The sequence below is a fragment of the Crotalus tigris genome, unplaced genomic scaffold (genome assembly GCF_016545835.1).
Source record: "Crotalus tigris isolate CLP2741 ecotype Arizona unplaced genomic scaffold, ASM1654583v1 scf7180000017548.2638350, whole genome shotgun sequence".
NCBI classification, from domain to species: Eukaryota; Metazoa; Chordata; class Lepidosauria; order Squamata; family Viperidae; genus Crotalus; species Crotalus tigris.
The window spans coordinates 704,659-730,881 of NW_024096466.1; the positions used below are offsets into that span (position 1 = coordinate 704,659).

General features: G+C 37.1%; 1 protein-coding gene across 3 annotated transcripts in view; it reads right to left on the bottom strand.

Moving 5' to 3' along the window:
• Positions 1-15,455, bottom strand: part of BRF1 (BRF1 RNA polymerase III transcription initiation factor subunit) — a 218,245-nt gene extending 202,790 nt beyond the window's left edge. Inside the window, exons 1-2 of one of the 3 annotated variants that reach the window (XM_039336739.1) lie at positions 11,315-15,455; positions 253-330 (exon numbers count right to left, since the gene is read on the bottom strand). In XM_039336739.1, the coding sequence (XP_039192673.1) occupies positions 253-330; positions 11,315-11,501 (265 nt within the window). In that variant the 5' untranslated portion in view covers positions 11,502-15,455. The remainder of the gene's footprint in view (positions 1-252; positions 331-11,314) is intronic. The other 2 variants (XM_039336730.1, XM_039336721.1) reach the window with 2 other exon arrangements.
• Positions 15,456-26,223: the final 10,768 nt, after the last annotated feature.

Sequence of the window (26,223 nt, forward strand, 5' to 3'; positions counted from 1 at the left end):
AGCAATGAGGACAGAGATGTCAAATATGCCTTGCTTTTCTCCTTTCATTAATTACTATTTGCTGCCGCCAACTATGGTTTTCAGTACAAATTTCTTCCAACTCAGTTCACAATTTAAAGGGAATTGCATAAGCCATGCTCTAAAAATATCTACTTCCTCTCTGATACACCCTCCAAAATCATAGTGGGTAAAATTTAGCTCTAGAATAGCTTTCTTTAGTAAGGCTAACTAAAAATAAGAATTACAAGTTACCATTTTGCAAAGTCTGTGCCCGTGACTCCTTTCCCAAGTTGACATGAAATCCTCCAACAGTTTGAGTTTTTCCTGCTGCTACAAGAAAAAGAAAAGAAAAAGCTGTCAAATATAACATATTAATGGCAACATTTCAGTACATCTTGCCCAGACTCTCTTTTGCTAAGTATTTCAACCTAACAAACATCAATAGTCCTAGACTCTGAGGCTCCTCTTATGTGATTATGAATCTCAAGCTGCTGCTGTTTTCTTTTTTCTTTTTTGGCATCTCTATCAGCCTCTAAAGTTCAAGTTCTCAATATATTTTTTGTAAATAAGCTGCATATATTATTCATATATAATATGTGTACATAGGCAGCTCAAAAACAATTTCAAAGATTCATATTAGAGTTCTCAAAGGCATACTATGCACTAATTACTATAATGTTTAAGGGTTTAACACCCTTCCAAAATGTAACCAACCCTGTTCTGTACTCCCATATGACCTTAATCCTTCTCTTCTCTCAATAACCTCTGATTTTGCTTTTATCAACCTTACTAATAGATCAGATTTATCAAGTCCAGCATTCCTATTTCTCGCACTGACCAATCAGGTATCTCTGGAAATCCAATAAATGACATATGAAAGATATATATATGCTTCCCAACAACAGGTATCAGTAGCATAAGGCAGGTTCCAACATAATTAAGAGAAACTGATGGGCTTATCCTCTGATTTTTGATGTCATAGAAGATGTCTAGGAAATTCTCTGAAGCTAAGTATTGTACATTATCAAAGCAATGCAAATGGTCTACATTGTTGTTTGATATTAATACATTCCTTTCTAATCTTAAACTAATACCAATGTCTTATTTTCATCACCATGAAAAGCATGAACTCTTTTTGGATAATAGTCATGTGCAACCCTAGCTGACAATCTTTTCCTCTATCAGTAACAAGAAAGGAATAGTTCTTGCAAGGGTTTGCCTTAAAGATTTGTTACTCCTGTGATTGCACTATAGCCCACTGTTCAGCTGAAAGAATTAAGTCATCTTAGTTTGTTGACAACTCTAGATAAGAATGCAAGTCCTCCCATCCAAAGTGAACATTATAATAACTACACTACTGTCTAACTTATTTTAAGAATTGGAGATAATGTGAAGTGCTTTACAGTGTTCTGACATTGGGTTTGTTCATAAATACTAAACTTTACATGAATGAGCTACACGTCTGAGGAAAGTAAAAGGCAGGGCAGTTTACATGTCTCAACTATTTTTTTGGTATGATACCATTAGGAAACCAGCATTGTTAGGAGCAATTATGGAAGAAATAAGAAAATAACCAATTAGCTGTGGGTAACCAATTCTCAAAAACTGGGGTCCAAAAACTACAATATTGCATTGAACTAACTGACACTCTTAAGCACATATATTTGTAGATGAACAAATGTTCCTGGAGTGTTACTTTAGGTTACTTTTCATAAAAATATGTCAGGATGGGTTATTTCTCTGTTATTCCAGAGAATTTTACAATCTTCCATAGAACGTATAAGAGTATGCACAGGACTAAAAAAGATATTTTGCAAAGCACATCAGAGGAAGCAAAATACCCCTTCTTGAAGTACTAACGCAGCCATATTCTTTCAATGCTAGTGTAGTTGCTTTCAAGGGTTATTCCAGGTCATCCATATCTATGTGAATATGCAAATGTATTTTACTAATTTCTAGGCCATTTGCAATTATTCATGCAAGCTGTCAATCCAGACTTTCATCAGCATAAAAAAACAATCCTCCTGAAACTCCCAGGCAATTCAGAATGTGGTTTTCATTTTATAATACTGCAATTTTTTCATCTCTTGTGTTTTTCAACCTTGGCAACTTTAAAATGTGTGGACTTCAACTTTCCCATGCTGGCTGGGAATTCTGGGAGTTGAAATCCACATGCCTTAAAGTTGCCAAGATCGAAAAACACTGTGCTAAAGGAATGCAAAGTAGAGGAGTTATACATCTTATACACTTGTTGACTCCACAGTTCATTTAAGCACATCTTGTCCTGGTTGTCAGTGTGTGTGTGTATATATATTTGAGCACTTGCCTTTTATTGGGGCTTCTTTGGACTGGAAGAGGGGTATTATATATGTATTTTGTGTGTGTGTGTGTGTGTGTGTGTGTGTACTCACACACACACACACACACACACACATAACACATATATAACACCCCTCTTCCAGTCCAAAGAAGCCCCAATAAAAGGCAGGTGCTCAAATTCTTGAGCTAATAAAATCTTTACAGTATAAAAGGGGACCAATGTAGGCCTAATTCAGAAGTCAGCATTTTCACATCACCAAATATCTTCTGCAAGATTTCAAGTAAGCCTTCATTGTTGTTATGAAGGTTATTAGAACATTACTCCTGAGACATGATACAAGACTGACACCTGGAGGAAACCATAAGAGGCACAGTAAGAGCACTAAATATACGTTATGGATTTTCACTAGCAATATTCTTACGTACATGCTCCTCCATTTCAAGGCAAGCAACATTATACAGACCTTGGGAAAGAGTTTGAAATAATATGAATAATAAAAACAGGTACACAAAATACACTAAAGCTACATGAGAAAAGAGAAAAAGAAATGTAACCTTTCAAATCATCCTTGTTTCTATCATATCTATACACTATTTCACATTTTATTTTTTGTTAGACTTGTTAGACTTCTCACTGCTTTCATTTTTAGGAGTTAATTAAATGTTATCCAGCTATAACTTTTTCCATCTTCCCCATTTGCTCTGCTTTATGTATTTTAAAGTTCAATTCACACTTATTCTCTCCATATCACCAACGAATGTCTTTTGTAGTAAATTAACTTTTGTATCCATTCAATACTTAATCATGTCTAATCTGAATTTGTTTTAACTGCATATTTTAAGTATTCTATTCCAAGTTCATTAATTTTTCTCCTGAAATACTCAATTCTCATTTCCTTATAACTTATTTATTAAATTTATATGGTTACCCATTCTAATAAGAACTTCCATATAACAAGGTGAATAAAAGCAAACTGTACAAAAAGCCATTTTTACTTCCTTTGACAAATACTCATCCCTTGCAACAGACATTCTTATTTCTACATTTCTATCAAAGTATTTTCATGCATTTTGCTCTTTAGTAAAATTCTGTCTATTTATTCCAAGCTTTTGCCTTTAACACACTTGCAAATATTCAGTCCATTTTCCTAATCAAGCACATTATTAAATTAATTTTCAGATCATCATATATCCTCTTTGCATTATATAATCTTTTCAATATTTGCTATAAATCATTTGGGTTCATAGCTAATAACAAGGCATGCTCTGTTACAACAGTACATGCATATTCACACTCCCAATCAACACACATCTGTCATCACATGGTTTTTTTATACATTTGTCCATCAACACAGTAAACAGGCAAGGAAAAATCACACTTATTTATCTTGCTCTTAGGTCAATGTTAAAAAAATTCTGTGAGCATTCCACTTATTTTCTCACATGCTTTACTTTCATCAAATGCCATTCATGCATTCAATAACCAAACTGTATTTCCATATTTGTGCAAAACTCCATTGTTTAAAGGGCAAAGAGCCCCCGTGAAGCCAGAAGCAGCATGTGCAGCCACTTGGTGTCCACTGCAACCGATGTGTCCCAGTAGCAGCAGAGCCAGCAGGTAGGGCAGGTGGAGGCCAGAACATGCTGAGGGCTTGGTTCATTGCGGCCACAGGGACAGAGAGGGCAGGGCCGGCAGTAGCAGCATTCCCACTCCCATCAGCCCCCACACTCTCCACCTCCTGTACGTGAAAAAATAAGACATCCCCCGAAAATAAGACCTAGTGCCTCTTTGGGAAGCCAAAAAAATATTATTTTCAGGAAAACTGGTAGAGGAAAAATCCCTTTTTGATTACAATACCTCCGGCACCTCTCAGTTACATATTGTATGTGAAATTCTTATAGGAATTACATCACTGGCATTTCTGCACTGAAGCAGGTAAAAATTCTCCAGATCTCCATAAATTTGTTGTATTACTCTATTAAACTCATTTCAACTGTTTACCTTAATCTGACTCCCAAACATATTTCAAATCTAGTATTCTACCTCTGTTTACCTCCAATGCATGACTAAATTTTCATGTTATATCTTTAGATAATACAAAACAGTCATTCATTCTCAAAATTAAACAGTTACTGGTTAACTCCATTTTTGTTAACTTTCTACAGAAGCACAATAACAGCATTCTTCCAATTATCCAGCATAGATATATTTTTTGCATAAATTATTCAGTGTTGATGCCTCCTGACTCCAATCCTCTCTGGGCGACTCACAATATTAAAAAGCAACATAGAAACAACAAATTAAAATATAGCACATAGGAGCAAATTACAAAAAAATAATTAAAGAATTCACACAATCAAACCAAAAACAAACCAGAAGCATACTTGAATATTTCTCCAAGTATACCATCAACACATATAGTTGCATTTTTCAACATTCCCACAGCATTTATGACTTCATCAGCCTTTTCTTGGGCCCATGCATGTATAGCATTGATTTCAATTCTACTCTTCAGCATATCACTATTATTCCCATACAAATTTCTAAAATATCCTTTCTAGCATTCCCAGGTTTTATTTTTAATTGCATTTACTCTGCTGGTTCCCTTAATTCAGAACAAATTTTATCTCCACACAATGTCTCTGCGTTTTCTGTCACTTTTAAACACATTCCTCATTCTCTTAAGCTACGCTTTTTGCCATTTTTTTCTCTATATGCACATGTTTTTCCACCAATCATTCTTACACCCATTTTCCCAATCTACAACCTCTTTTAGTTTGACCTCATAACCAATGTACGAGAACACTATTAATGTATGATATCAAGCAATTTACATCATCTTTAAAGCTAACTTTGTAAAACTGCAAGGAAGTAATTTAAATTTTAAATAAAAATGCATAATCAAAACAATAATCAGAGTCATTTTTCTGTTTCATCAGAAATATCAATTTGCTGGATTAAGCCACTATAGCAGTGGTTCTCAACCTTTCTAATGCCGCGACCCCATAATACAGTTCCCCATGTTGTGGTGACCCCCAACCACTTATACATCACCAGGTGCCAGGGGCGTGGCCAAAGAAAAGGGGGGAAAAATGGCAGACAGCCTTGTTTGGTGACCCCCATGAAATGGTCGTTCGACCCCAAATGGGGTCCCGACCCACAGGTTGAGAACCACTGCACTATAGAGTGTCAGATGTGGCTTGTCAAGTTTTCCAAGAAACAAATATTTAGAGCAGAGATGCTATGCAGACAAATGTTTAAAACCTGGTCCTAAATTAGGAGTGATACCCAATGTGATATTCATATTCATTCATATTCTTATTCATGTGGCACATTTTTAATTTCTTTTTCTTAACCAAAATTAAGGATAGGAATCAAATAAAATTTGCCTTTTGGAAGCAAACAATTCCTAGTCCCACTTGTTTGTTCAATGCTTGAAAAATCACTGTTTGGATCTGGAAATATTTTAAGGGTGGAAACTAAAGTGGTTTTCCTCCCATATGCCTCTGATTCCCATGCCCATTCTTAATACTGCTCAAATAAGCCAAAAAAATTCACCCTTATCTTTATTATTTCCCCACATTATTCCTATATTCCAATACCTTTAGAAGGTCAGAAAGCTGAATTGCAATCTTTAATTCTACAAATAATACTTATTTCTACTTACAATATCTTGTGGGGAACTTTCTTTCTAAATACACTGCTGTTGAGAACAGAGCAACATGTGAAATACTAACAGTTATCGTAACAATATATTAATATTACACTTTGCTTTAAAACAGCTAGCAAAGATGTGATTTTTCCTGATCAAAGAGGTAAAGAAATACTTGATTTCCCTGAGCAATACTTTTTTCATTCAAATCATCTCCACTTCATTTTCAAACATTGCCCACATGTGTCAAAACTGGAGACTCCAGAAAGAAATACAAATAATTTGTGTTCTTATTAAAGTTTCACCTGCTTATTCTAGGACTGGGGTAGGCAACCCAAAACACTCAAAGAGCCACTTGGACCGAAAACAAAACACCGGGAGCCACAAAACCCTTTTGATATCTAAAATGAAGATAACACTGCATATATCCTTTTTTACCTTTATTATAGGTGTGTGTATGTGTGTCTGTGTTTGTCTCTGTGTGTGTATGTATGTATCTACAGGTAAAAAAGGATATATGCAGTGTTATCTTCATTTTAGATGTCAAAAGGGTCTCTCTCTGTGTGTCTCTCTCCCTCCCTCTCTCTCTATCTGCCCTTGGTCTGCCAGTCCTCTTCCCCCCCCCTCTCTCTCTCTCTCTCTCTCTCTCTTTCTCTTTCTCTTTCTCTCCCCCCCCCCTCTTCTCTCCTATCTGCTGCTCACCTGGCAAGCTGGCTTCAAGCTGTTCACCAACAAGCTCAGGGGTAGGCAACCTCGGCTCTTTTATGATTCATGGACTTCAACTCCCAGAATTCCTGAGTCAGCATAGCTGGGCTAGCTAGCTCTCTCCTGCCCTTCCTGCTTCCTGCAGAGACGCAGCAAAGGGAGGAGCTTCGCCCAATAAGCTTTTCAGCTCCTCGGAGAACACTGTGAGTGCACTCTCTTTTACACACACACACACACACACACACACACACATAAAAACAGAGACAGAGAGAGACAGAGAAGCAGGGAAGCGCAAGTGCCTCTCTGTCTCTCTCTGCAAATGGCAGAGGAGGCTGGGACCCACAGGGGAAGGGTCAAAGAGCCGTATGCGGCTCCAGAGCCGCAGGTTGCCGACCTGTGTCCTAGGACCTAGGTTATAATCACAGTGACATCAATTAACAATTCAAACAATCAATGCCAGCTAATGATGATAGCCATGCAAATTACATACATAAAAATAAATGATCGACTTAATCTAAAATTGCCAGCAGACACAGGAATAAAATTTTCCATTTTCTTACAATAAAAAAGTGTGATAATCATTTCTAGCCTTTTCCCATTTGGAGATTTAGACCGGACAACAAAGACATATAAGAAACGGTTGCTGGAATTGGGTATGTCTAGTTTAATGAAGAGAAGGACGAGGGGGGACATGGTAGCAGTATTCCAATATCTCAAGGGGTGCCACAAAGAAGAGGGAGTCAAGCTATTTTCCAAAGTGCTAGAATGCAGGACAAGAAGCAACAGATGGAAACTAATCAAGGAGAGAAGCAACCTAGAACTAAGGAGAAACTTCCTGACAATTAGAACAATTAACCAATGGAACAACCTGCCTCCAGAAGCGGTGAATGCTCCAATACTGGAAGTTTTCAAGAAGAGACTGGACAGCCATTTGTCCGAAATGGTATAGGGTTTCCTGCCTGAGCAAGGGGTTGAACTAGATGACCTCCAAAGTCCCTTCCAACTTTATTATTATTGTTATTGTTGTTGTTGTTATTATTATTTAAGAAGACAATATCAATTGACTTCCATACTATTGCCAAGAAAAATAGATGTAATCACTATAAGTTTTCATCTGGAAAATATCTTTATCGTAATAATGGTAGATTATTTTTTTTTATGTACTACATGTTTTGAAATGGAACACACTCAAATATTTGGAGAAGACACAAAAATAGTTTTAGCATTTACCAAGCAGTAGGAAATTAAAATAAAGTAGATTTAATTATGAGAACTATATAGATTGGCCTATAATTGAGGGTTTTGTCCCTTATATTCACCCATATAGGGATGACATGATAGCAGTATTCCAGTATTTGAGGGGCTGCCACAAAGAAGAGGGGGTCAAATTATTCTCCAAAGCACCAGAGGGCAGGACAAGAAACAATGGTTGGAAACTGATCAAAGAGAGAAGCAATCTGGAATTAAGGAGAAACTTCCTAACAGTGAGGATAATTAACCAGTGGAACAGCTTCCCTTCAGAAATTGTGGCTGCTCCATCACTGGAGGTTTTTAAGAAAAGACTGGACTTGTCTGAGATGGTATAGGTTCTTCTGCTTGAGCGGGGTGTGTGTGTTAGGGGCTGGACTAGATGACCTCCAAGGTTCTGTTCTATTCTATTCTATTCTATTCTATTTATAAATACACAAAAAGTGCTAGCTTACAGCAGCCTGTCAGCCTGGAACTCTAAAAACAATATCATATGGGAAAGATTATTTCTTTTTCAATAAAAGGAGTGATTCCAAATATGCCATAAAATTAGAGATGGAGAGCTGAATCTAATCCAAGCAAACACAACTACTTCTCTGAGCACATCCCACACAGCTGTGTTTCTAAACCATGGCAACTCTAAGAAGTGTGGACTTCAACTCCCAGAACATCCCTGCCAGTTGCTGGCTAGGGAACTCTGGGAGTTGAAATGCACTCTTGTTAGAGTTAACAAGGTTGAGAAACACTATTATATAGAAACACTATTATATAGGAAGGACTTTGGGGAGGCAAAAAAACCTCTTTCCCTTCTCTAAAATTATACTGCTTGCCTTTGTCATAGCAAAGGAAAAGCACTGGTACAACAAATGCAAGTAATTCTAAATGGAAGCAGCTGCAAGTAATAAGCTCTCTAATAGCCAGTTCTGGCTATCCATGGGAAAGGTGCAAGGCAACTAAATAAGAACCAGCACACATCCATATAAGTGGGAGCACCTATAATTTTGTATCTTGCTATGAGAAAGATCTTCACTTGAGGAACCACAAATCCAGCATCAAATATTATTATTAAATGATGCATCTTGAGAATCAGGAGGCAGGAGAAAAAAAGGGGTGTTAAAAATGGGAACAGCAGAAAATGATCTACTGCACTAATACAAATTAGTTATAACTTAAGAGTAATTGATACACTACAACAACATCAATTAACAATTAGCACCAGAATAGCAAGAACCAGAACTTTTTGTCTCTCTCGACATCCAAAGCAGTAAAAGGGGAAGTAAAGAAAAAGAACTTAGTGTAATCAAGCATCTTGAAGCCCCAGGGAACAAATCAAAGAGCATCTCCCCACAGTTAATAATATTCTGAAGTTGGGGGAAAAGACAATAATGCATCAATGTACATCTTCACTTAACATAGTTTGGAGAACATACATATCTGCTAAATAATAGAAGGATCATTAGAATTTTTTATATTTTATAAATTTTTACATTTGTATACATGTATATTTAATAATTATTTTTCATATCATCTAAACATGGCTTTACATTTTTTTCTTTTACCAAGATGATAATAATTGCTGCATCTTTCAATTAAGTTCATCTCTGAGCAATTGTACTTAAGCTAGCACCTAACTAGAAAGTACAACTAGTTTTCTACTAAATCAAGAATCCAATTAACAGAATACAAGAAAACTCAGAATAATGTAATAATTATGAACAATTTAATCACATCATCATGAACTATCCAATGTAGCTTCTAAATTTTTTCATAATTCATTGGTTAATTTCTAAAGCGTAAGCACTCCAAAACTTCTCAGCTGAACTCAAATGAGTTTCTACTGCATGTGGTAGACACAAGGCAGCCTTTGATGATGAATTTAGTTGTTGAGCATTTCTGTATAATGGAAATATTCCCTCAAAATGGTTCCAAATTGTCTATAGGTTAATATCAAAATCTAAAATGTTATCTAGAAGCAAATTCACAGCCAGTACATTTCTTTTATGGGGCTGCCTCTCCTTGCTGTTGACACTCGGGTCTCCGGTGTCACATATTTTTTTCGGAGAAATGCAATTCCATCAGAGCCTCATATTTCATGAACCCAGAATACCCTTACTTGTAGGATCCTTGTCTTTCCAGATGCAGCTCACTTCTGCATCAAGTTATTGGTCAACGGTCAACAAAACGTCCTAGTTCAGATGTGTCAGAGAAATATAGCTGAGACTTATCAGCCTATTGCTATCCCTGTCCCCAAACTCCCAATGATTCCTTCCATAGTCAGATTAGATCCAAACTAGAATTCCAGGGATGTTTATATAATAATATCTGGAATTTACAAAGCTCAATTTGTCTAAAACTGTAGCCTAGACTCAATAGGTGTTTCTCTTTCCATTAACTTAACTCACTAAAGTTCTTAAATAGTCATCTAGATATGCAACTTGTGAAACTAGAAAAAATGTTCAGTGCCAAAGAAACTACCTTCTGCCATACAACTTCAGCTGCTGTATTCATGTATACAGGTAAAAGAGTAAAAAATCACTGTGTATTAACTATTTGTGGATAAGCCATAACTATATTTTATTTCATTTCTCTGGTAAGTTAATGTCACAAACTACACATTTTACAGGCTACTACAGTGATTCTTTCAAAATCTACTACAAAATTAGTAGGCAGAGAAAGAAAGGAATGAAGGCCAAATGGAGCAAGAAGGCACCCATAATTATTACGACAAAGATTAGGAAAAGGACAGATCTCATGTCAACACAGCGACAGATATACTGAACTTAATAGAAAAATCTATTTTCCATCTACAACAGAGATGGGCATCTGAAAATAAATATTTCCCTCCCACTTCATTCTGAAGCAAGGCTTATTCTTCGGAGGCTATTTCTCATGGGACAAGGTAGCCCCTTTCCCAGATTTGATATAACAAGCCAAAGAAAGAGCTCAAAGAAGGAAGTTTGAGGAAAACGGGAATTTGAGGAAGCTGTCAGAGGACTGACCAGCTGCAAATACTGTGGGCAGAGAATTAAGATGGGATAAATGTATCTTCTTTGTCAGACGTAAATGTTTGCAGAAGTTACAAGGCAGCGGCTCTTGACACGAGTGTCCTAATCAGTAGCACATAAATTGTCTTTTTGCAGTATAATAGGCGATTTTGTCATTACACTACTCTGCGTTTAAACTAAGCAAATTCTGTGCGAGGCACAGGAAACAGATGAATTGCGATTCTCCCCCGGCACCCACGTGCAATTTCACTGCTCTCGGGAGCAACATCACGGCCGGCCGCAGCAGAGGCAGCATCGGGCCGCTCCTCCTTCGGCTGCCCCACCCCAAGCGAAGCCCTGCCCCGACTCCCGATGCCCACACAACGCACACACACAGGCTCGCACCGTCGAGGGAGACGAACTGCCCGACTGCCGAGGAGCCTCCGCCGCTGTTCTCCACGAACTGCACTTCCGAGACGATGATGTTGTCTTCCAGCACCGAACCGCATCCGGTGCACACTGCATCGCCCCGGGCTGAGTCCACCTCTATGTCAGAGCCGCCGCAGGCAGCGCACACCCGCCCGCCCGACATCTTGACAGGCAGACAGGCAGGCGCGACTTCCCCGCAGCGGGCCGAGCCACTTGCCTCGCTCAGCAATGCCGGCTGGTTTCTCGCGCTCTTCCTCCTCCACGCAGGCCTGCTTCAGCCGCCTATTCGCTGCCGGAGGAGGAGGAGCCGCAGCCCCCAAAATACCGCCTTTTCTCGCGAGGTCTGTCGGCCACTGCGAGCCTCCACCTTCCGCGGCAGTGTATCCTTGTTCACCTCCTGTGTGGTTGGGGATTCCCCGAAGGTGTCTAGGCTCCCGGACGTTGCAATTCGTAAGAGTTTGAGCCGCTGCTACTTGCTAATTAGCCTTTAGGATGCCCAACGGGTAGCGGGAGGCTGACTTATGAAGAGTTCGATAGTTCGCCCTCTGATTTGTCCTTTGGTCCAAGGGCCGAGATGAGCGGCAAATCTCCTCATTTACTATGAGGGTCAGTTCAGTAAAGCCAGAACACAGAGCCTTGACTAGGTAAAGGGTCAGTTTCTTTAATCAGTGATCACCTGAACTTGTATGTAGAGAAGAATAAGAACACGGAAATAACATGGATATATGCCCTATGTAGCCATCCTTCTTAGCATTCCTAATGACATTAATATTGCAAGGCTTCTAAATTTTAGCAACTTTAAGATGTAGACTACAAGTCCCAGAATTCTCCAGTCAGCAGCAAGAATTCTGGGAGTTGTAGTCCACACATCTTTTAAGTTGCCAAGTTTGAAATACGGTACACACTGTTGTATAACAGTTATATTTTTTTTTATCTTTGTGAACTTCTCTCAGATTGGCCCCTTTTTCAAGTTTCCCCTTTATTTCTCCAATAAGATATGGTCCCTGTAGTAATATTCCACTGCGGTAGTGCTGGAGGGGCCAGATATTTTGACTACACAAAGATGAATGAAAGAGACTGAGGTCTGGAAATCAACTTCACTATGTTTAAAGAGATGTGGAAGCTATTTATTTACCTGTCTGGTACATTTAAATATATAAATACTTTTACTTAAAATATTACACAAATATAAAATTTCTATTTTTTATTTATATAAAATAATTGAAAATTCATAGAGAAAATATAAATCTGTGGTTTATAAGATTTGAAAATGACCCCAGGACACATAATGATAGACTGCCAAAATAGTATTCAAAAAATTATTTTCACTTGGACAACTTTATGTAATATTTGGGCACTTTCACATGAGAACTAGGCACCAGTTTGCAAGTCTGGACTTTTGGAATCCCCCAGCATTGGCTGAATTTGAGAAATAAGCTAAGTTTTTTTCCCAGCTCAGGGCTTATATTTTTGAACACATACAAAAAACCCTAGTATTTTGTTTAATGTTAATGCTGTTGGGAGTTTGTTTCCTCATCTATCTTGCTATGCTTTCCCAGATCTTCCTTTCATCCCAGTTTTTCAAAGAGGAAGGTAGTTTGTTAGGTTTGCGGCTGCTCCTCATAAGAACTCTTTTGTACAACCATTATTTACTTTATTAGCGAAATTTTGTTTTTACAGGGTCTACTGAGAAATCAAAATGAGATTGGTTCTTTGTGAAGTTGGCAGAGATGATACTTGCAGATCATCTTCATCTGCTTTTGAGATATTGAAGAGTGGAAACAAAGATGGAAGGGTCTATGTTTACTATTTATTTATTTATTAAATGTATATGCCACTCATCTCAATATTAAGCAACTCAGGACAATTTACAACATCATAATACCTTTCCTGAACCATTATTTTTTCATTTTAAATACTCAAAGACTTTTATTACCTTTATGTTTCATGTTTGTAAAGAATAAGAACCATAAGAATGAATAGATGGGGTCTTGAAATTGTCTATTAACAGCAGGAAAACTAACAGCTATGCCAGACTGCACCTCTCTTCCATACAGAACAGCATTATATATGTATTTATAATAATAGCCTGTAACTTAAAATTTTTGTATGAGTAGATATCTACACAATGAAACCTCTCAATCACTAACATCTAGAATACTTAGGCAAGTTATTGTTTTCTTAACTTGTATTTCTCTTCTGCTTCCCTTTGAGATAGAGATAGCCTTCATTTAGGAACTACCTTGTTTAATGACCATTTGCAGTTACAGTGGTGATGCAAAATAACATGATTAATCCTCACATTTGCAACCTTCACAGGTCTGTAAAGCAAAGGAAAGCTGAAATGAGATCATTAGCAAACTTATACTTTCACCTAGCAACCATTTCATTTAACAACTGAGTTGCTGGTCCCAATTGTGGTTATTAAATGAGGACTACGTGTAGATTGAACAATTTCTATCGAGATTTTAGGATCATTGTAAGACCCAGAACACACTCAGAATAGTTGAAAATTTTGATATACAAATGCCAACTATTTGTTTAACTGCAATTAACTGCAGTTACAGTAGATATAATTTGTTATTAGGGCATTTTTAAATTGGCCACAAAATTTGGGCTACAATGATTTATAGAATCCTTATGAACGTAGGCAATATTATGTCTACTGCTTTGTTTAGTCAGTTCCAGCTAATCATCAGATTCTCTGTACAGGAGTCAAATTTTCTAGGATTTATGTTGTTAAGACTAACATTTTCTTATTTACTGATAATACAGTATGTTTAAGGTCCAAAACTTAAACATAATACAGCATGTTTAAAGCCTTTATTGACATTTTCTTGTATTAACCCTCTTCACACTATATACTTACTTTCAACATTGCTTTTGTATAACATAATTTGTACACCTTGCCAGTGCAAAAGTACTATTACACTGTAAACCAAGAACATCAAAACACTACACTACTTGATAGCTAGTAGCAATACAGAATATTCCTTCAATTTAATCCATATCAGTTTATTCAGTAATTTATTCAGAAATTCAGTAATTATAGCAGTATAATAACAGTAATTCTGCATTCCCTGTCAATATTACATGCTATTACTAGTAATGCTACTTTCTCAAACAAGAAAAAGCAAATGTTCTGTTTGAGGCCAAAACCAGTAATAGGCAGAGAAAAAAACATAATTCTTTGACTTTTATTGACTTACTCCAAAGGCAGCAAACACAGGACCTGGGAAAGCGATAACATTGAGGGTTCTAAATGTGCCACACATACGTATGCAATTAAAGTCAGTGCTCTTGGTGGTAAATTATAGCACTAGTGTTTTAATAAATCAGTAAGTTGAGACTAGCCAAAGGTAAAAGGCCTGCTATTGTTTAGAGGGCAGACTGATAGCCAAGAGCCAAGGCAATCCAGAAGCCCCAGTCCCCTGGGTCATAAGCCAAAGATCCATTTGCAATGGAGGAATGAAACCTGGTTTCATTCATATCATATAGCCAGAATTATTTGCCTTGCCTAGCAGCTCTTAATTGGCACTATGTTTGGGTTCCTCGCACTTATTTCTGATTATCAAAATCAGCCTCCACTTTTTCAGATCTAGTTATTGTCCCAGGAACAATTTCAGGTGGCTGTCTGTTTTTTTTCCTCAACTGTAGACTGACAGTCCATCAGATTCTGCTTTCCAGCCTCAGAATCTCAGAGTCTCTAATTCTTTTTTTTTTCCAAACAATTTTATTGGTTTTTCCATTTTTGCACCAAGAAGCTTAAGAACAAATGTGGAGATAGGGTAATCAGTTGAATACAATAACATCATAAATATACGGCGCAAATAATACATTTGTTAATACATTCCTAAATAAAAATTCCATTAATCAATAAAAGTTATCAGCAACCCATTACCTATGTAAATCAAAATCCTGTTTTCAGCTATTATTAATTTCCAAATACCATATCCAACCTAGCCTTAAACAGACACATTATTTACCATTTGGATGTCCCAAACTTCACTTATTTAAACATATTATTTCCATCATTACATTTCTTACATTTCTTAACTATATTCTGTTTCTTATTCAGTAATTCTTCATTTGTTAATTTCATCTCTTCCATTATTGCAATCTTTTTCTCATTATACCTCCACAAATTAATTATCATACCTAATAATTAAAAAACATAAGAAAATAGAAAAACTAGTAAAAAAAAAAAAGACAGAAACAGATCAAGCGGAAGAAAGAGAAAAGAAGGAAGATCCATTATTCCAAAGTGTGTATTCTTACTATGTTTCAATACTAAATTCAAAATCTTATCCTAATAACATCTCTTAAAAATCCAAATCAATCCGCATCTCTATGAAGCCTTTGCAACCCATAACTGTAATCTTAAATTCCATATTTATATCTTATTCTAGCTTTCTTTCTATTCCAAACAGGTTTCCATAATAAAGACTCTAAATCCGCAAATAAGTCTCCCTTCATCTCTAGCTGGAATACATAAACCAAAGGAAAGTCTCCCATTGTCCATTTTAATTGGCTAGTAACAAAGTTGTAGCAATTCTTGATAGCTGGTAATTGGATCTCAATCCGCATCCTTTTTGAAGTTGTGTATAGTTTAATTGAATCATCCAAAATCGGAATAGATTGTATATAAGATGATGTATAATCCTCTTTAGTGTTATTTTGTTGTTCTTCTGTTAATTTTTTATCTATCAAGAAATCAGTTGGATTCTGCATCAGCTTACCCTTTTGGGATAACATCCTTAGTTTCTGTGCTAAAAATCATTTGTTCGTTAGCATCAAAGTTTTTTCCCAATGTAGGTTGATAATCCAGATGTGAATTTAATTCCTCCATCTCAGTGAGTTGTAAGCAAAGTTGAGAATAGGTCTCTTAGGTATACATCCCCTCTACTGTTTCTTGGCCTGCAAAGTGCTCACTTACACCTTAAACTTCAATTTGTCGTTGAAAAATAATCTCTTTTGTACAGGCAACTATTAGCTCTGTTTTTTGAAGAATTTTATCCAATATATACTTATAATCAAAGTCTAGGCAGGGTTCCTCCATTTCAGTAATGTTTAGAACGGTTATTCTTGGTGGAAGCTGTATTTAATAACAGTCAATATCCGCCTCCACCCAGCTGTACAACTTCTTTATCTTTTCCTTTTTGTGATAATTTGAAGGTCAAAGTCAAACTCAAGAATCCAAGAAAAAGAAATAATGGTTGCAGTTGGTAATTTCACCACAAGATGTCCCCAGAGGGTTATCCAAAGTTATTCAGTGTCTCTAATTCTGAGAAGTAGGAAGTTCAAGTGCAACATGCACAAGAATATCTAAAGACAAATTTAAATATAGGCCAGTCTCAAAATGACATACTACATTAAAAATGCTAGGAAGTAAGGAACTTGAACTATTATCTCAACATGCACAAGCTCCTACATAATTATTTTTCAATATTGCATGGTGCTCCTTGAGAATGTGGATTGTTTTCATTTGAGGTGTTTCGGTGCATATTTTTGGACTTTATATGATAGCTAGGATTGATAACCAAGTACAAGAAACCTGTTTGGCTGGTTTGTACTCTATGGGACTCTTGAAGTATAAATCAATTTGAAAGTGATTACTAACATTTTTGGAAACAAAAATCAATATGTTTAGCCCTGTTAGTAAGAAATACTCCAGACTTACTATTTTGTTTACTATGAGTGTTCACCCAAATATGCTGACTTAAGGAGGCAAGTTGCTCAATTCTGTCATAGGTTGGCATTCACACATTCTTATTGCAATGGGAGATTTTAAAACTGATATGTGATTTTCTTCTTTCTCCATCCCCAAGGCTGTAGAAAAGAAGTCCAGCCTCTTTGCAATGGCAATTATGGGAATTATTCTGCAACCCAGTTCTTGAAATTTGACCCAGACCAGAAGAAGCCAGGAAAATTCTATCCAGGAATTTCAGTTGTTTAAATTCAGAGTTGGTCTGTTTGTAGCTGGAAAGTATTTTCACAGAGGTATTCATTTAAAGCACCAAAAATCAATACAGTTATAGTCTGGTAATACATTGCTAACTAACTAGAGAAAGTGAATTGGGCTTGCTTTTCTGTCTTCAGCAGCTGCTTGGTAGGGAAGGAAAGAAAAAAGTAATCGTTCAATGTATTCCCTGGAATTGGTGTCCTCATTTTTTTAATCTCACTATAACAACGTACTTAATTTGCCTTTTATGTAGAGGACATCTTTTCAAGCTGTACAAGTGAGAGAACTTGCAATTGATACAAAAAGTGGTTACTCCAGGACAGAGATGGCGAACCTTTTAGAGACCGAGTGCCCAAACTGTAACCCAAAACCCACTTATACATTGTCGGGTGCCAGGTGGGTATGGCCCATTGGCTGGGCATGACCCATTGGCTGGGCGTGGCTGCAGTGGTAACAGCAGACTGGGTGGGACTAAAAAGTTCAATCAATTCCAACTTTGCAAGATTTTTTTTTCCCCGCGAGGTTGAAATTGACTGATTGATTGAACCTTTTTTTTTTTTTGCACACAGCGGCAGAGGCCTAAAGCGAAAAGGTTTTATAAAGCTCAGCTAAAGGCCTAGGAGTGGGGTGTCGGCGCGCATGCCCATAGAGAGGGCTGTGAGTACCGCCTCTGGCACTCATGCCAGAGGTTCGCCACCACTGCTCCAGGAGATTAAGATAAGCACTACCTCAGTTAATGATAGAAAGCAGACACCAGAGGGAGCTAAATCCTTATCTTTTTCTCCCTCAAAGCACTTCTGTAAACAAAAGCAACTTTTGAACTATTGATAAATTTAGAAAAGATAAGTAAACCTCAGATATCATCTTGTACTTCAGAAGCAGATCTGGGAGATGTACTGCAACATAATAATTTCTTATATTAAGATCCAAGGCTAGGTAGTAGTACTATTATAGAAATAAGGAACAGAAAAGAAGGATCAAAATTGGGATGAGGGTGAAGCATCACTTCCCCAACTACCGGTCTCAAAAATGCCTGCCCCAATGTCCATTTGGAAAATGCTATGCCAAATACAGTGAGAAAACAAATATCAAGCAGATATTTTCCTAATGGTTGCACTGAAATTAGTAATGTTGAAAAAAAAGAAGTTTCTCTTACACCAGGGGTCTGCAACATTGACAACTTTAAAACTTGTGGACTTCAGCTCCCAGAATTCTTCAGCCAGCATAGCTGGCTGAGGAATTCTGGGAGCTGAAGTCCACAAGTCTTAAAGTTGTCAAGGTTGCAGACCCCTGGTTTACAGAGTCATGTCTGACTCTAGGGGGCAGCGCTCATCTCTGTTTCCTAGCCAAGAGAGCCAGTGTTGTTGAAAGATGATGCCCCAAAGTGAAAAGGACCATTGTATGATTGGTTAGAACCTGCAACAGAGCAAGCAAGCAGTCAATACTGAGGAAGGCAGATTTTGCTTCCCATTTTCTATAAGGGGGAGAGGCTCTAAATTTTGAAACAATTCTACTAGAGTAACTGGGGATTAAGTTAAATAAAAGGAATCTAGGATTTCATCCTTAAAACTTAAATTGTTCAGTTATGTGTGATATAAATAGATTGGAGGAGTATGGAGCAGGAAAGGAGAGGGAAGGGCGGGGGAGAGAGAAAGCACCTCATATTCATTCAAACCAGGAAGAAAATAATCATAGGAAGGGTTTTTTTTTAAAAAAAAATGTGCTAGCCATAGGACTATAAATCTCAGTATTTCTTTAGGTATAAAAAATGAATTATCAAACAAATCACCCACAGTTTTCCCTTAAGGCACAAATGACCATGCTCAAATTATTATACTTTGGACACATTATGTGAAGACCCAGCTCGCTGAAGAAGTCTCTAACACTGAGAAAGAGAAGAATAGGGTGGCTAGCAGTAAGAAGGAGGCATTCAGTTGCAGTGATGATGGGTACCCCTTTGGATAACCATGTTAGGGACCGACTGGCATGAAGAAAATCTATGTGGTCACTAAAAGTCATAATTACTTTTATTAAGCAGCCTGTGATAAGTCACCCTAACTCATGTGTAAGGAGTTTTCTGCTTAGCCTGACTCTGTTCACATTAAGAGCAACAGGTGGTGAAACAAGGTAGGAGGGGAATGAAAGAATAGCAGCCACACACCTGCCACTATCTCAAAGCCTCTTCACTCTGAACTGTTTGCAGTCAGCTGTAGTGACAGGTCTCATTGCCAAGCTGTGTGGGGGTTGACTCTGGGGCAACATGTTTTCTTCCCACTTCAAGGATAAAAGTCAAGGCAAGGCCTTTAAACTGTTTTATCTGCTTCTCTTCCCACATCCAGACTCCAGAATTTAAAATAATACGAAATATGGGATGGTACTAGGGCAGGAAGAATCCCAGAAGGAGGGAAGCAGATCCTACCATGATTATGCAAATAGTTATCTGTGTTCCAGAAGGGGGAGGGAGGAGAGAATTGAAACTGAACAGCTGCTGGAAACAAGATCTCTTATTTGGATGGGGGAGTGCCTGCAAATGACAAGTACAGGAAAACCAGCAAATAAACAATTCTACAATTTAACATCCCTCATTCTTCTTTAGACACCAGAATGAGGAAAAGCAGAATTTCTGCATCTAAAAATCCCATTCATAATACAGAAGAGCATATCAAATTCCTGTTCTTCCACAAATAAAATAATGGTATTTTGGCGTCCTTTTTTGGAAGCAGGAGTTTCTATAGGGAGAGATCAAAAAGCTGACGAGGACAGCTGCAACTATATGATTGAAGATCCACCTTTTTATGCATATTGTGCAACACATGGGTAAGAGGGTGGAGCTTAGAGCATATGCCACCATCTTGACTTTTTTCACCTGCCCATATACAAATGTTAAGGTGACCAACTGTCCTCCTTTAGGGAGGACAGTCCTCCTTTTGTAAGTTCTGACCTCCCTCAAAAAGTCCTTCATGTCCTCCTTTTCGATATTTGAAGACTAATCTGCAGGGCTTTTTTTTTCCCCCTCACAGAACGCTCAGAACGGTGTTTTGGCACCTTTTTTTGATGTTTTTTTTTTTCAACTTTTGCATGAGCTGTGCTACTCCCACTATTGGCTTTCGAAAGCCAATAGGAATTACTGCTGAGCGCGCCAAAACACCCGGCTGGCAAACTTTGCACATGCAAGTTGTCTGTATTATTGTTGCAATGAATAAAATGTTTCTTTTATTTACGATATTTTTTTCTTCAATTTATTTGTGTCCTCCTTTTCATTGTAAAAAAGTTAGTCACCTTACAAATGTACATCCCACATGAGCTCCTAGTTAGACATATGGACATACGACTGGGGTGGGGTATGCCTGTGTCTGCCAATATGTCATCTGATAATAAGTTATTTTAGTGGTTTAACATTAACTTAAGGGGAAAAGGATAGTGTAAGATGATGCACCTAATAGTCTGGGAACGAGATGAAAACATTGCATGCCAAGTTATGATTCCACACTCGTGAAATGCAAGCAGAGAAAGATCTTAGATTCAGTCCTAATCAGGCGTCTGAATCTTCCAATAGCAAACCATCTTCCACAGTCTGAGAAGGTCTGACAAGCATAGTCCTGCCCTCTGTCATGTATATGAGTCCAATTGTACAAGTGCATGCCTAAATAGAGTTCTGGTCTGACCTTTAAGAAACCCTTTTGAGGGGTGCAAAACAGTTTCTCCAACCTAAATAGGAAAAGCATCTGCAGAGTCTGCAGAAATTTAGAAAATGTGAAAGAAGGAATGCTTGATATATTTATGATAAGTCTCAGAGTTCTGCGTGTGTATTTAAATTCCAATTCTGAAGATAAATGACAGCAGTGATTGGGGTGGGGCTGCCTTGTCTGCTTTGTAAAAATTAGCAATTTTGCATTGTTGTAAAGTTATTCCAGGCCCAGATATTATATTTGTATGTGCGTAATTTATAATGTATACATATACATGTAATATGGACAGCCTTCCCATTTTTTTTCTTTAGCGTGCCCTATAAGCATCAAATATTAAATGGAAGTATTGGTGAAGTTTGAAATTCTGCATTTAATCTCTAAATCCTATATTACTTGATTTCTGGTGTTTGCATATATATGTGTGTGTGTGTTAAATTTAACTGAGTTGGCTGATTCCATATTTTAAACTGTCTATGCACTGTACTGGTAATTAGATTTTAAAATTCCAGACACTTTTTGGTCTACCAATTCATTCTAAACCAGAACATTGAAGATCGCTGCAACGCATAAAATATGCAAGAAAGGATGGAGCCATGCTTTTATATTTTTTATTGTTTTTATTGTAATATATATTATAACATTATCAAAAGTGGTTCTTTTGTTTTATGACTCCTGAACAAAGCAGCAGGAGACTCATAAGCTTGCAAAAAGAGTTTTACTCCTGACTCATTTTCTCCTGTTAGAAGTATGATTCATTCTCAGATGGAACCAGACCTCAGCAAGTTACATGCTTCTACAAGAATAGCATACCCATGTTAGGAGCTAAAACTTCACTTTCCTGGAGATTACATAGCTTTGTTCCTAGGCAAAGCTTTAGTTTAGATGAGGAAATTAGATAAACAGCCACTCTTGACTTCATATATACAGAGCCAAATTTTTATTATAAATTTTAAGCTTCTCTTTTTCCACTTTTGCTTAGCAAATTTTAAATGATTTGGCAGAGACAAGAAAACTAAGTTTGCTTATTTCACACTAATTTTAGGAGCAAAGTCCTAGTTAGCAAATCTTCCACAGTTGTTGCTATGCATATTATAAACATCCTTTTCTAAGAGGTTGTAGACTAAATGCATTTGTACATATACAGTGAGACATTATTCTTTATTCCTAATGTTAGTAATAACCTAACTGAGACAACATGAATGTTTCATTCCATAGTTTCCATCCTTGACTGACTTTAAACAAGCAGATTGCATGGAAACACTTTGCCTAAGTTTTAGACTTTGTTGCATCTTCCTCAACCATTTCTTTTTGCACCATCTTGTTTGTTCCAGAGCTGTAAAGAACATGACACACATTTTCTTATACAATTTTCATTAACATTAATAGAATTATTAATCAACTATAGATGTGCAACATTTTTCCTCTGGAATAAACAGGATTGTTTTCATTTGTTTAATACTTTGATCATTGAATTCATTAGGATAGATTCACTGCTTGGAGAGACAATATCAAAAGTTGTTTATATTGTATACAATCTGTTATTCCAACTGGCAGTTTTTCCATATTTTCTCTCTCCATTTCAAATTAGGCACACAGAGTTGCAGATCAACTTTGAGCCCATCTATTGCCATCCATGTGTAACGGATTTCATGCGCATCATATCATGTCATGAACATATGTATTTTAGGCTTGTGCTACTTTAACAACATCTTTAAACTTGGATTTGCAACAAATTTCTGCATTTGATTTAATCTCTGAGATGTGTAATACTTGATCTTATTGTCCACTGTGTTGTTCAAAGCTTCTCTGCTTCTTATTTTCTTAGGTTTCATAATTAGCAGCTGTAGATCAGCATTGGTAGAACTATGACACTGGGGGGAAATGTGGATTTGCTTTGGTATTTCCCATCTGTTGTAGGACAGGTTTTATGTGGTTAAAGCACAACATACACTAACAGTGCTATCACTTTTGGTCCTGATTTCTCACCTCTATTTCTGCATTGCCCAAAGTTGCCTTGAGGACCTATTCAAGGCTAATCATGCTATGTAACGGAGGGAAATGTCTGGAACTCTTTGGCTGAGTTTGCACAATATACTGAGCTACAAAGTATCCTATTGCATTATATTTAGCAGGTTGTGCAAGCTCAACCTGTATAGTTGGCCTTTAGTTCACTGCATCACAAAGGCTCAGAAAATTAGGTTGAATAAATCCTGGTTAACTTAGCTATATTTTTATGCTATCCTGATAGTACACTTACCATAATACTCCATCTTGGATTTTCTTCCCCTCTCCTGGTAGGATCAATTATTTCACACAAAATATAAGTAATAGGCAAACAGTGGCAGATCACAGAATGCAGTCCAAATATTATTATGCTCTGCTATGTTCTGTAGCAGATGCCAGTTGAAAAATACCTTTCTTGGAGGCATCAGTATTCCTTGTTCATTTTAGTAATTTGTTTTTCATTCACGCTGCTCTTTGTAAGAATCCACACATCATCTGGTCCATATTTCTTAGATCAGCTCTTTGAGGCAGAATAGACAACTTGAATCCCTGAATCAGATGTCTTGCCTTCCTTGGTTTAAAGCCCTTCCCAACTCTGGCAATAGTAATCATCTGTTCCTTTGATAACATAAAGCAAGGAGTCCCAAAGGTACTTTTTCAAGAGACAACTGGCTTTTTTTGTTTTCCCTTGAAGACATTTTGCTTTTCAGCCAAGAAGCTTCTTCAGTTCTGACTGAATGGTGAGGGATGGAAGTCAGAACTGAAGAACTTCTTGAATGAAATGTGAAACATCTTCAAGGAAAAACAAAGTAAGTCCAGTTGCCTCTTGAAAAAGCACCTTTGGGACAACTATAACCTGGATGACTGAGAATCTCCACAGACACGAAAGCAAGGAGGAAAAAGGAAGGGAAGGAGACAGTGGATCTATCCACTTTTGTTTGGTCCTACCCACCTCCAGCAGGCAGCCTCTGTATCAGGCATGTCAAACTCGCGACAGAACCCCAGAAAAAACAATGTGTTCAGCAAAAATACCTTCCTTATTTGATGTAAGATGAATGTTCTTAAATTAAGGACCAACTAGCATGACCCTTAATATCTCTGGATTACAAGGTTTTTTAGCAGCTCGCATTGGCACTGAAATATTCCCAACATTAACTGGTCCTTCATAATACTAAAGGCATCGTTCTTCCTACATCTCTACATAAATCTTGTAAAAACTGTAACATTTCAACATAATCACAAAGGACATCTGCCCTATTCTTCATGTCTGGAAGACAAATCAGGAGCTGATTTTCCTAGTATTGTAAGAAAACCAATACATTCTACATAGCGATTCTAGAGAATGTTTTATATCTTTTCAGAGAAAAATCAGCTGAGGCATCCATCCAGCACAGACTTATTTGGAAAAACATGAAAGAGGATTATTAAATGATTAAATCTTTGTTAGTTGATTAACCAAGTTAAGATTTGGTCAAATAACTGATTAATCAATTCATTCTGTATTTCTTCCACGCTGTGCCAGAGAGGATAGAAAGCAAATCTTATTGTTACATCATTTGATCATTTTAGTTCTTTCTCCCTCACAACTGATTCCAGCTAACATTTATAATTTATGAAATTTTCAAAATTGCTACCTGGATTTGTTTTTTCTTTCCCTTTCTCATGTAATCTTCACTGCATTGCATCTATTAAACTGTGGCCCATGGGCAGGAAATAATCTTTTTTTTAAAGCTCTATACATAGAATTTGAAAAATGTAGCAGTTTTATAAATTAGTGATGCAATGCATTTGCAATATATACTCAAAGTTTCATTTAAATGTACTTTTTCTCTCTGTTTATTAAAAACTATTAACTATTAAATGTGCAGCATAGATGACTTAGAAAAATGTAATTCCCTCATACAAAAAGGAATATATCTGTGTAATTCCCACTGGTAAAGGTCTCCTAGACAACTTGACTATTTCCTGTGATCTGGAATAGAGTAGTTGTTGAGCCCATCAGGTGTATTTTGTGAAATGTTTCCAGACATATATACTTTTCTGTTTATTACTGTCTTTTATATCTATATTCTTTATAGTGCGTGATGAAATGTAGTAGGCTGGATTCCCAGGAGGGAGTGGTGCATTCCAGAGGAATAAGAGGCAGATCAGTCCAGATAGTTTGTGTGAGACAAAGAGGGTGAAGACAACTCCTCCCTAGTACTTCTCAGAATATATGTTTGATGTAGATAGTAGAATGCTTCAATTTGGCAAGATTCTGTCTATAGTGTGGAACAATAAAGAAATCAACCTGAAGAAATATGTCTTTCTTGGTTTGGGGACCTGACAGTAAGCCAAGCAGTCACTCTGGAGTCAAACAGTCTTAAATTATCAATCAGTAAATGAAATAAGTAAATAAGATAGAATTTACTAGAGGCAAGGTTTGTTTGTTTTAAAAATAAGCAATTATATTGAAATATAGGATTTTATATATATACTGACTAGGAACATGCATCCTGTGTACTATCAATTGTCTAAGTAAACCAAATGCCAAGTTTCCTTATATTTACAGGCCCAGAAAATCTAAAGAAGGATTATGCTACTTTAATATAACCATAGTTGTGCTGAACTATATTTTAGCAAATAAAACTATTCCCTGCTTTCACATAACACTCTGATCTATAAAATAATCAGTACAGATAATTTAGATTCCTGCACTCACAAGGTGATTAAAATGTCATTACCTAATGTCCCCTTCTAACTCTGGGATTTGAAATTAGTTTAGGATAAAATTAACTTTACAAGATTAAGCAAGCACACAAACAAAAGTGCCATTCACAGAATCTGAGTAATGTAGGAATACCTGATCTTACATGTCTACGATTGCCAATTAGCTACCTTCAGCATGCCAAAATCAGCAGATAGGAACCAACAAGGGGCATTATACCTGCAGAAGATAGAGTTGTAAGGGACCTTAGAGGTCTTCTAGTCTAGCCCCCTGCTCGAGCAAGAGAATCTATACCATCTCAGACAAGTGACTGTCCAGTCTCTTCTTAAAAACCTCCAGTGATGGAGCACCCACGATTTCTGAAAGTAAGCTTTTCCATTGATTAATTGTCCTCAAGTGTTAGGAACTTTCTCCTTAATTCCAGGTTGCTTCTCTCTTTGATCAGTTTCCAACCATTGTTTCTTGTCCTGCTTTGGAGAATAATTTGACCCCCTCTTCTTTGTGGCAGCCCCTCAAATACTGG